This window comes from Marmota flaviventris, chromosome 9, assembly GCF_047511675.1.
Source record: "Marmota flaviventris isolate mMarFla1 chromosome 9, mMarFla1.hap1, whole genome shotgun sequence".
Taxonomy (NCBI): Eukaryota; Metazoa; Chordata; class Mammalia; order Rodentia; family Sciuridae; genus Marmota; species Marmota flaviventris.
Window position 1 is genome coordinate 23,117,583 of NC_092506.1, and position 12,670 is coordinate 23,130,252.

General features: G+C 40.6%; 1 protein-coding gene across 4 annotated transcripts in view; it reads right to left on the bottom strand.

The window, feature by feature from the left end:
- Ttc17 (tetratricopeptide repeat domain 17) overlaps window positions 1-7,269 on the bottom strand; it is a 108,079-nt gene extending 100,810 nt beyond the window's left edge. For 3 of the 4 annotated variants that reach the window (XM_071616296.1, XM_027936442.3, XM_027936443.3), the window contains exon 1: window positions 7,102-7,269. In XM_071616296.1, the coding sequence (XP_071472397.1) occupies window positions 7,102-7,260 (159 nt within the window). In that variant the 5' untranslated portion in view covers window positions 7,261-7,269. Of the gene's footprint in view, window positions 1-4,081; window positions 4,212-7,101 lie in introns of those variants that run through there. The other variant, XM_071616294.1, reaches the window with a different exon arrangement.
- Window positions 7,270-12,670: the final 5,401 nt, after the last annotated feature.

Sequence of the window (12,670 nt, forward strand, 5' to 3'; positions counted from 1 at the left end):
CGTGGAAAGCGCTGGGTATCCTGACCAAAGCTGCATCGATGGAGGACTGACTGGAGTGGGTTTAAAAGAGAACAGGAACACAACTCTTTCAAGGTGTCTGGCTGCATCAGAGCCACATGTGAGAGGAATTTCCCTTGTTGCTGTTTTTGCCAAGACAGGCTATAGTTGAGATGTGGGGACTGCTTATGCCCTGCTCCCAACATTCGGGAGTACAAAGCTATGCTAATTTTTGACTTGACTGGCTGCAATCCCTTTTATTTCTCACTGCCAGAGTGCCCTCTGTTCACTTCCACCAGTGCTGCTTCCAAAAGGCAACAACTGCCGAACCCCACAGCTGACTCTAATCCCTCCTCTACAGTGCAGCTGCCATTTCTCATCTGCATCCCCTCTGCCCTTTATTCTGCTTTTCTTGTTCATCATTTTTTCTCCTCTTGTTGCTTCTACACACATTTTAAAAGTCTGAGTAATAAACTGACCTTTTAGATATAACAATGGCAAACAGGATGATTTCCTTTGTATAACACTACCAACCACAACCACAGAAAGGCAAGAATGGTCTCTGAAACTGTCGCTCCTTTTACCTGTTGTACACCTTTTGGAGGATTTGAGGGCTGATTCACTGATGGGTTACTCAGCACTTTAAAGATCTGCAAGTCTGAGTTTTCCTTTAGGCTAAGTCTCCAAATAATTATTACACTAGTGAATACTGCAAGTATTTATTCAGAAAATTGAAAATGCCTAAAAAGGCAAAAACTGCTTACTAAACTTGCTTTATCATCAACTAACAGACATGTATCATAGACCCTGTGTTTTTGGCAGTGTGAAAGATTAGTGAAGTTGTGGAGATAGATACAGCCACTCCCTTCAGGGAGCATAAAGTGGACATTTAGATAAGTAAACAGACATCAGCTTGGTGCTGTAAATGTTTTCATAATGTAGTTCAGGATGCTATGAAAGCACAAAAGAACAGCTTATTCAAATTTGGGCATCATAGAGGTTTTACTGGGAAAGTTACATTTAATTATGAAGAATAAGTGTTAGCCAGATTGAGATGTTGGAGAAAGAACACATGCAAAGTCCCAGAAGCAAAGGAGAACACAGCATATTTGGGGATGCTTACAAAAACTAAGTATTGCTAAGAGTGTGTATGTGTGTGTGTTTTATTCTGGTGTAAGGATGAGGCACTTAAGGATGGCCAGATACAAGGCTAGAGAGAAGGGTGGGCCCAGGTCATAAAACATGGTAAAGAATTTGGACTGCATTCTGGGCTGTGCACCACACTGCTAAAGGTAGTTCTGGCTGGGGAATGAGAGTGGACAGAGTTGGGAGAAGTTCACTTTATTATTTTATTATTGTGTGAAATACTCTCATGATGATAAATATTTATTTTTCCAATGCCTTGCTTTAGTTTTGTAATCCAAAGTTATAAATTAAAGCAAAGGCATTTTAAAAGGATTACTCTAATTGCACTATGAATGGCCTCGAAGCAGCACATGACTAGAGGAGGGACAACAGTTAGGAAGCTGTGACAATTATCAGGGGCTTGAAAAGTGATGGTAGTGGCTCTGGGAAGAAAAAAGATACAATTATAAGGTAGATGGAAAGACCCTGGTAAGGGGTAGTGGGCAGGAAAAAATTAAAGATGACCACTAGAGCCAGGCATGATGGCACACACCTGTAATTTCAGTTACTCAAGAGGATGAGGAAGGAGGATCCTAAGTTTGAGGAAAGCTTGGGCAACTTAGCAAGACTCTCTCAAAATACAACATAAAAAGGGCTGAGTATGTAGTTCTGTGGTAGAACTCTTGCATAGCATGTGCAAGGCCCTGCATTCAATCCCTAGTATAGCAAGAAGGGGGAAAAAAAAAGAAAGAAAAAAAGATGACTAGATTTCTGACATGGGCAAATGGGTAATTGGCACATGGTGGTGTCTTTGAGGAAAAAGAAGGAATAACAGGTTTGGGAACAAAATGCATTTTGATTTGGTCTTTTTAAGCATGAAGTACCTAGGGATGTTCACATGGAATTTTAAATTCGTATTAGAGGTCTCAAATTTGAAACTCTGGAGAAAAAAATTGGAGTGTAGAAAGAATATATTCTTAGCACATATAATGATAATTCAATTCCCAAGACAGGATAGTGTTGCCCAGGTATATATAGAGAGGGAAAGAGAAGGTTAGAACAGAAACTGGGGGAATAACAATGTCTAAAACTGAATTTCTTAAAATGACCCGTGGCCTCCTGAGGAATTTGATAAAAATGTAGGCTCCTTGACTCCACCCTGAGTCTAGTGAATCAGGCACTGAGTCCCCTGGGAATCTGCATTTTAAGCAAGCACCTTGGATTATTTTTATGCAAAGTGAAGTTTGAGAACCTCTGATCTAGAGGATAAGTGGAGGAAGAAGTCAGGGAGGATGGTTAAAAACAAGTGAGCTTCACTTGCCTCCAAAGAAAAATGAGAATCTCCTGTGGTGGAAAAGAGCACACGCATCAAAGCACAGTGGGCTGGCGAAAAGACAGCAGTCAACAAATATTTGCTCAGTAAATAACTGGGAAAATTATTTAAATTTGTAATTTACCTCTGTGTATTTCCAAGCTCCTCTTACTGCTCTACAGTATAAACAAAGTTAATACCTAGATAATCTGCAATAGTGTTCAATATCTGAAAGAAAAGGTGCTGAATAAGAATCACTTTGATGCCAAGGTCTAGTGTAAATTGCAAAGGTTTAATAGTGCCTAGAAAGTCAGTGTATAATCACGATGACCTCTCTAGTTTAAGTAAATCCCTGAAGTGTATAAACATAGAAACAGTGCTCTATGATAAACAGATGGTTTCCTTTTTAAAAGGTGCTGAAATAAAGCCAACAGCTTCACAGTACCATAGGGATGCTCTCTTTCAGATTAATCAAATCACTTAACATCAGACCCAAATATACCACTTCTCCACTTACAATGTATTAAGTCTGATAGAGATTTAGCCTCTTTGTCCAACTAAATCTGATAGCTCTTCTTTGAGTCATGGTTGCTGAAACAGTCACTTATCAAATAGAAATCTCTGCCAAGACTGTAAGGCTTCAGACATTTTAGCTTTGTCAGAAACCTCATTTGTTGTGAGTGCTTAAAAAGATCTGTACTCCCCGAGACATTTGCCTGACTGAAGAAGGCAACATGATGATAAGTAATCAATCACCAAATGAAGTCACACTTATTTGGGACCCTTCCCCTCCTACTTATCCTCAATCTGAACTTATCACAAAATATTTGGCAGAGGTAAAGTAAATTGAAAGAGAAGGCATTTACTTCATTATTTCCTTTTCTTTTTTTTTTGCTTTTATTTCTTCCTATTCCTTGGTTGATGTTATGAGAAGAAAAAATATATACCTTAAACTTATTGAGTACAAAGTACACACTTGTGAGCTACTGTAGATCAATACATTTTTACTTATTGTTATCACTAAATGACATTCAGTCTGGGCAACTTTCTCTCCTATGACTTGTACCGTGTATTCTTTAAGAATTTTTTCCAAATCTAAAACTATGGTTCTAACATTGGAAGAAAGAAAACCTGGGTCCAATAAAGAATTTTTTATAAGAGTGCTGATAATGATGACATTCTTTAAATTTTTTGACCACCATTTCTGAAGAAAAAAATAACCTAAGGAACCCAGGGCTAGGAGTACAACTTCCCGATTCAATAAACTTATAACTAACAAACTGGTGATATTTCAAGAGTTTATCAGCAGATAATTCAGAACATGGAACATACATTTTTGCCACAGAAATGACATGATTTATAATGGTTAGGTTCTTAGGCTAATTTACAAAAGTTTATGCGAGTGAAATACTAGACACTTTTGATAAGAAAATAGAAAACAGATGTTGCCAAATTAATGATTAAGCAAAAAGACCATTAAATTTAAACAACAAAAATATTTATCTTGAAACTTATTCTTCACAAAAACAAACCAAAAGATTTACTGGCTGGAGGACACTAGACACTCCTCTGGACTATGTTATAATAGCACATCTGTCAATTCTGTGGACCCTAAGTTAAGGGTTAAATAAAGTGAGGTATTCTTACTAGTTTGCAGGTATAACAATGGGGGATCAGAGGCATGCCAAAGTCCAAAGCTAGGGAAAAACAGAGAACTGTAGAGAAGCCTCTTCTTAACTTTCCTCTGTCCTCAGTGGGAAAGGAACTCAGCAACTGGAGTTTTTCCTTCACATCCCAGCTCCAGGAGTCCCCAGACCACACTCCTAGGAAGAGGGTAGCAGCTCAGGAACATGAAATGGAAACACTAGGGAAGGTATGTTTCCTAGCTGAGGCAGGAATTATGGAGAAAAACAATTCCTTGAACTGCCATATCAAGTGCTGGACATGCTTTGACTGTGAAGAGGCTTCTTACAGAAATCTACTGAAGCCCTATTTCAATCCAATTTAGGATGTAAGGTTTCTAACATACAAGCATGTTCACAAGTCTGCAGTGACTAGTGGGTGTCTATCTTTAGTGTCTGCTAAGAATTGAGATATAAAGATTCAAATGATTATTCACTTTTCCTGACAAAGACTCTTGGCTGAACTTAAAACTATAATGATGAAAAATGTATATTCTGGGCAATTCAAAGATTATGATTTTTAATTCATAAATACTTCTCTACATCCACTATGGTAAACAATGACCTATTCAATTTGGACAAGTTTGTGGATCAGACAGAGTTTCCATAAGAGTTGCATTTGCCACTTTCTAAGATTTGCTATTTCTGTTTGTCCTTGGCCCCTTCCAGATATTAGGCCATTTTAAAAACTGAAACCATACTTCTGCTGTCAATCAGCTATTATAACCAAGAAAAAGCAGCAGGAATTTGATGTCACTTAGGACCCAGTATATGCAGTAAGCTTTTACTTAGTTATGTTTCTCAAAGTACAAAGAGATTTACAGAATACTCAAACCCCAAGTACTAAGGGTATCTTCCAATTCCTTAAGTAAATCCAAATGTGATAACTGAGCGCTATCTAAACTGAGTTAGGATTCTGTCTGCTTTTAAAGTATTGTCAGTAAGGGATGTATAAGTTACACTCAATTTTCAGAGTGGAACTCAGAAAAGCTGATCAAGTCTTATTTTACTATGTATGCTGCTGCTTCCTCATATTAAATCCACCTTCCCTCCCCTAGCCTCTTGTTACACTGTAGACAGTCACTTTATTTCTTCTGGTATAAAATTTCACAGCTGCCTGAACCTAACACTATAAATGTTATTTATAGCAAATTTTGGAAAATTCAAGGAAAAGGATCATTAAAAGGAAGAAAGAAACCTTGCTTTCTTAACTTTAAGCCTAACCATGTATTACAGGGCAATCTGGCAAGGATCCAAACAAAAACTTCAGATTTCCCCCTTTCCTTCAGGCAAGTTACCAATAAACCCTAATTTTCCCTAAACCCTACCTATCTTTCTTTCTTTCTATCTATCTATCTATCTATCTAAAATATATTCAATGTGCAAAAGAAGGAAATTGTTAAAGAACAAAACCAACTTAGATTTCACTTTCCCACAGCAATATTCAGCATATAAGTACTACATTTCTATCAGTTTCCACTTTTCCGATGGGCTGTAAGCTGAGTGGCAGGACACCAAAATGGGAAGGAGAGTCAATGTCATACAATATAAATAGCTGTGGCCAAAAACAATATTGCAAAAGAGCCAATAGGAGAAGGGCTCCCCAAACTGCAGCAGAAGTGACTTAATTCCATGTCTCTCTTCATGAAGGCCCAGGGAAACCACCATCAGGAAACAAAAGACAGGTGGAAGTAACCAGGCCTAATAGAAGATTTCCAATCTTAGGTCACAAGATGGACTTTTCTAGGGCTTCTGAGACCCACACATGTATTTTAAGCCTCAGTTGATATGGCCATGAAAGGGAAAACTTTCTGAATGTGAATGAGATATAGATGTAATGATGTAAGGGTCTAATAAAAATACAAAGGCTGAATTTAAATTATATTTGTTTCATGCTCATTGTAAAGTTTGTTATCACATTGCAAATCCAAATCTAAATATCACCTTCCACTAAAGCAAACCTTGCAGTGTGTTTCTATTACCATTTACTACGTTCAACTCAAAGGACCAGTAATTTTGCAGACACTGGTTAAAATCTTTCAGATCAGTGGGAGCAGGCACTTCACTTTCTAAAGATTTGTTGGACATTTCAAGACTGTTCTCAAGTGCTGGAAGTCATTAAGTTTACCAAGATTCTGTGATTGAACACACACACACATACTCTTTCAGGCATCAGCAGCATAAACAAAATGCAGGCATCATAAAGTTATGTAAGGAGAAGCGGTCTCTCCTTTAAGGAATTAGTTCAGGCATACAAGAATCCTGTGAATCGCATATCCACCAAGCGGGGCTGGGTCACAGGAACTAGGTAAAGAAACAATGCAAAGTACACTGGGAAATGAGGGCAGTTATAGCTGAAAAGATGTAGGCAACGCCACCAGAGGCATCTTCAAGCATTCCTTTGCAAGGAGAGGGAGAGAGTGTATGTGTATGTGCTGTCTCTAAGGAGCCCCTACTGACCTCGGAAACCGCACTAGCAACACCACAGTCTGAAACAAATTCCACCACGAGGAGAGGTGACTAGGGCGAAGTAGCATTAAACAATCCACTGACTAGGGATACCTTAGCTGTCAGCGCCCTGGGACTCGCGCACATCCCGGCCTCGCCACCTGCTTTCTACTTCCTGGCGGAGGGCTGGTGACGCGTGGGCCCTAGAGGCACCAGAGTCAGAGATAATGAATGTATGACTTCTAAAGCCCCAGCACAAGCAATGGTCCCAAGGGTCCGTCTCCCAGGGTTGGGCGACTCTCCCCACGCGGCGCGCAAGGGTGGAAAGCTGAGAACTTCCAGGTGGCTGAGCGAGGGTCGACAGACAAGTGGGGAGAGGGCGGCGCCAGGTCCGAGTGCCCAGAGCGCCGGGACCCTGCGGCCAGGACCCGGGAAGGGAGGCTGGGGGCGGGGCCGCGCGGAGCTAGAGAGCCAGGGGCCGGGCTGGGGAATCCCCCCGGGGCGAAGGCGGGCGCAGAGGGTCGCCCTGGCCGCTACCTGCTGCTGGATCTTCCCGTCCTCTGTGACGACCCAGTGGGTGGTGGCGAAGGCCCCTCGAGCCGCCACGCTCAGTAAGGCGGAAAGGCTGAGAAGCCAACCTGGGCCGGAGCAAGGCGGCAGCTCGCACCGGCCGCGGACCCCTACTGCCGCCGCCATCTTGCCCCCCCGGCCCGGCCGCTCACACCGGAAGCGGAAGCGGGCCGCCGCCGCCCGCCATCTTGGGGAGGTCGGTGCTGGAGGAGGAGGAGCCGAGAGGGCGCTAACGGCTGACGACTAGCTTCGACAGCCACCGTTTGGGCGGCCACGGAGCAGGGTTTCGGGCAAATGAGTAGCCGCGCCTCAGGGCTGGACGCTGCATTTGTTTATTGTTTTGTGTAGGGGATATGATCTCCAAGCGTGGGAACCAGAGGGAGGTAAAACGAGTAGACTGGGTGGAGCTTAAGCCGAAGTGAGAAGACTCAGTGTTTTGGGTTTTAACATAAATCATTGCTTTTTTTTCTTAATAGTGAAAGATGGTTGGGAAACGAAAAGTATGCCTTTGAACTCCCTAATGGCAGAGGCCGTTACTTTGGTTCTTAGGGTCTCACCGTAGCGGGAGGTTTAGAGCCGGCCGTGTGGTCCAGTAGCACTCTAATGTGGGCCGTGTGCGGGATGTGAAACAGCAACCAACTCCGGTAACGCGTTTTCCTTCACCCGTTATGTACGTGTGGTTGAGATATTTTACTTACATTTGTTCCTAAGACTTGGAAATCGGCACGCTCTTTGCACTCAGTAAATTCAGGATAACCTCACGTGTCTAGGGGCTACCGTGGTGGACGGCACTGATGGAGTCTGCAGGTCTCGGTTGGAAAGGGGATGCAGCAGCATCTGGGAGCCAATTAAAATTGCACTTTCTAAGCCCTACTCTTCCCCCAATCTGCTGAATGAGAGTATCTCTTACCTAAGCCCCGCTTAGGTGATTGGTATTGCATATTAAAGTTTGAGACCTCCTTTTCTGTTGTGAACCAACAAGCAGGCAAGCAACTAGATTGGATTCAAGCTTCTAGCTAGGTAAGGGCATTTTAGATATTTCAGTGCTGCCTGCTAGATTTGTGTGTCATTTTGTATTTAGGTTTGTTATGCTTTTGGTTTTCTCTTTGGGAAAAGGCAGATGAGACTATTGCCTCAACATTTCCCTACATAGGTATATTGCAGGAAAACAAAAGTTGTGAAGTGGTTAAACATCATTTCATACTATGAAATATTTCATATTTCAAACAATGACCACAGCATTGTTTTGCTTTATTCCGAGAGCACCTTTTCTTAAAGGACTAAAGTGATAAAGTAGATTCATTTCACTGAAAATATCTACTTTCTGCCTGGCACTTAGAATCTGTGTTTGGAATCTGATCATTGCGCAGTGTGCAATACAGTGGAATATTGGCAAGTTAACAAAGTATAGGATAATGGAAATGTAAAAGGGCATATGTGCAGAGGAGAGAGCAACCCACAAGTGGGGGGGGAAGGCTTGGCACAAACATGATTCAAACAGAATAAAGTAAAGGTTAAGTTGGTGGCAAGTTGTAAGAGTTTCTTTTAATGTCATACTGGGTTAAAACAGACAATAAAGAGTATTCTAAAGTTTTAAAATAGAGAAGTGGCAAATGATGGAGTCACTTTGTTCCTAGATATAAAGTACGAGAGTACTCTTACTAAATATTGACAGTCATCTATCTTTTCTTGCCTTTCCTCTTTTCATGGAAAAGAGGATCAAACCCAGGGCCTTGCACATTGCTATAAGCACTGAGATACGACCCCAGTCCCCAGTCCATCTCTTCAGCATTTGAGTGTTTAACTCATCCTAGGTGCTGCACATGCCATAGTTCCTATTCATCTTCACAACTTATCAGATTTAGGATAGTTAAGTAACTTGGCCATGACCATATTGCTCATAAGTAGTAGAGCCTAGATTTGGACTCAGATCTACCTGACCTTAGAGCTTGAGTGTAAACAAATATGTGAGAAGTTTGAGAGTGTCTGCAATATCATACATCTTGACTATTATTGATTTCTTGACACTTGCCAGCTAACCTTTAACGATACAAGATTATAGGTTCCACTTTAATGTACTACCTACCTCTTTTTTTTTCCTAGATGATATCCTTGTCCTGGATTGGTTTTCTATTGCAATGTAACAAATTGACACAAATTTTAGCAGTTTAACACATTATTTCAGATTTCTGTGGGGCACTGGTCTGGCCTGGTATTGTTGGGTTCTCTGCTTAGAATCTCACATGGCTAAAATCAAGCCAGCACTCTCATTTGAGGCTTGGGGGTCATCTTCAAGATCATTCTTCAAGTTCCTGGCAGAATTCAGTTCTTTGCCTTTGTAGGACTGACGTCTGTTTTCTTGCTGGCTGCTGACCATGACCATTAACATTAAGGCCACCCACTATTTCTAATCACGTGGCCCTTTCAACAAGGCAGTGACTTCTTTAAGGAAAGTAGTAGACTGTCTCCATTATTTGAATCTTTGACTATCTCTATCTTTAGGCCCAGATTTAAAGGGTTCATGTGACTAGATTATCCTCCTAGATAACCTCCCTTTTGAATAAACCCTAAGTCAACTGATTAGTAACTTTAACAACATCTGCAAAAATTCTTTTTGCCATATAACACATAATCACGTGTTCTCCCCACGTTCAAGGTAGATTTTTAAAACTTTACTTTTATTAAGGTATAATTGACAAACAAAAATTGTATATATTTAGTGTACAGAAGATTTTAAGGGGCAAAGATTATAGGGATCATCTTAAATTCTGCTACCATAGGTCCTGACTGCCAAATACCATTCTTCTAGTCTTTTACGGAACTAAGCTACCTACTACTTACCTTCCTTCCAATGGGGATTGAATCCAGGAGTACTTTACCACTGAGCTACATTCCCAGCCCTTTTTATTTGCCAAATCTTGCTAAGTTGTTTAAGCTGATCTCAAGCTTGCAATTCTGCCTCAGCCTCCTGAGTCACTAGGCCTGCAGGCCCATGGGAGTACTTTTGCTGACTGTTCCCTGCCTCAAGTCCTTTTTTCATGCCTCCTTTTCAAATTTTTCATTTAAGGTATAGCTCACCCATCTAAAAAAATGTCTGTCAACTTTTGTTTGCCTCCTTTGATTTCTGACAATACCATGTTACTTTGTGATGTGACTTCATACATTTTTAACAGCTAAATTCTTTTGAGTAATTCTTGCAAAGCTTCTTAGATCTCTGCCAGTGAGACAGGACACTCACATTACTCAGGAAAAGGAAATTTATTACAGATATGCAGCAAGGATAAACAGAAGTCTGAGATCTATTGTGAGCTGGTTTCCCAAGGTTCAGGAAAGCTGCCCACGGCGGATGGAGTCTTATCTGTGCCTGACCCAGGGTGCACCAAAACTGATGGACCCCAAAAGCACTCTGACCTGGGTTTTATACTCTGGGTATAAATGGTATTTCAGAGCCCAAGCATTGCAGTACTTTACTAGAAAGAATGAGGACACAACCCAGGTTGTTGTGGAGATCGATTCCTCAGCTTAGGATGTTGCATTCTTGGTATATTCTGCCTGAGAATTCCAAGCAAGAGAGGGAAGGGCTGGGTTGGCAAAAATCATCCAGGGGCTTGTCCTCCTGCAATTCTTTACTTACCTAATTCTTAGCAGTCAAGGGCAGGAAAATGTTTCCTATGCTAATGCTAATATATTTTTATTGTTCATAGAGCTTCCACATTTAGTTTGTTGACTTGGTTTTTCAGCTCCTCTCAAAAATAGCTTTTCTATTTTAAGTGAATAAAACAATTATAAATCCCAAACTAAGTAAAATTATTACTACTAATTTCTACATCCAGATGGGTCACTTCTTCCCTTTTTAAATTCTATTTTTCTAAGCTCTGGTGTTTCCTTGTCTGTAATTATACTTTCAGGTAAAACCTCTGGAACTATAAGATGGTAGCTGGCAAAATAGCTTATTGATTTCACATTGTGGTTTCTTAATTGAAAAAATATAGGAAAGCTCATAAATGTATGATTTGATCTTTCAACATATTTTAGCAAAAAGGTCCTTTATTTGCTATTATAAATTATAGAATTCTTGAAGCTAAGAATTGGACATCAACAAAATGATCTTTCTGGATTAACTTCCTTTCTCAGATAAAGGCCATTTACTTGAAAGTTGCAAAGGATCTCTGTTTATTCCTTAGTGAAAAAACTTGACTAAATATCTACTAAGTATCCCCCAGAGGTAACACTCCGGTTTAAATTGTTAGTTATATTACTTCATAGTAAGCTGACTGAAACCTTAGAAGCCTAAATTTTAAGCCTTTGAGCCTGATTATTTTTCATAGTTCATGGGTTGAACAGCTAGTGGGTTCTTTTGGTCCTCCTGGTCTTGGTCAGGGTCACTCATAGGCTGCATTTAGCTAAGAACTTGGCTGAGACTAAAATGTTCCAGAATGGCTCCATTCACATGTCCGGTGTTCTCTGGAGGGTTGAGATGGCTGGGCCTCTCTCAGGCAGGTTAGTTACATGGGCTTCTTACAGTGTGTCCCAGGATCTGAAAGAATGAAAGGGGAAGCTGCCAGGCTCCTTGAGGATTGGGCCCAGAACTGGCAAGGCATCACTTCTGCATTTTCTTGGTTTAAAAAAAAAGTAATAGGGCTAACCTAAATCCAAGGAAGAATAGGAACAGACTCCTCTTGGTAGGTGAGATAGCATGTCCCAACAGTAATGGAAGAAATTACTGGCAGCATTCTACACAGTTCAATCCTTAAGAACAGTTTTGAATTGGTGTGGGGAAAATGGTGGACAGGGAGGTAATCTGGTTATGGCAGGAAGAGCTATACATGTGTATCTTCCCAGATCTATGAGCAAAGTGAAGAGGGTTTTCAAAGGGGAGGCAGAGGAAACCTAAATATAGCAATTTCATTTGGAAATAGTTTGACAAATGGTTTCAGGCAGTGGAAGCATGAGGACTGCTATGGATGAAACCAGTGTCCAGTAAGTCCAGAATTCTAACTCAAAGACACCAGGATGGCCCTGAGGATGGTATGATTGTCATCCTCCAAGTTTGATTATCCAAAGTCTTGCAGTGTTCATACACTCATACAGGGTAGTTTCTGTGGAATAACTATACTTGTGACCAATTTGTAAATAGCTAAGATCATACCTACATCCAACTCCTGGGTTTTCTGTCTCAAGTACACTCAAATTTCAACCTTCTGATTTTATGATAAAAAATCATTCTATTTAAACCTTAGGTTTAAATAGAACCATTGAACAGCTTCAAGTAGAGGAGTGGTATGTTTCTTTTCTGCTTTTTAAAACTGAATTAAGTGTAATACCTGGGGGATCAATTAGGAGATGCTTAAACTCTGGGCAAAAAACAATGGAGATAAAAAGTTGGCAGTTTTGAGTATGTGAATGGTACTTAAAGTTGGAGGACTAGGAATTTAATTATTTTATCATGATCCACTTAAACACTAGCTTTCCAGCATTTCTAACCATCCTTGGTGCTACTTTAGGAAGGCTTTTTAATGAAGACTGATAGTTAAAT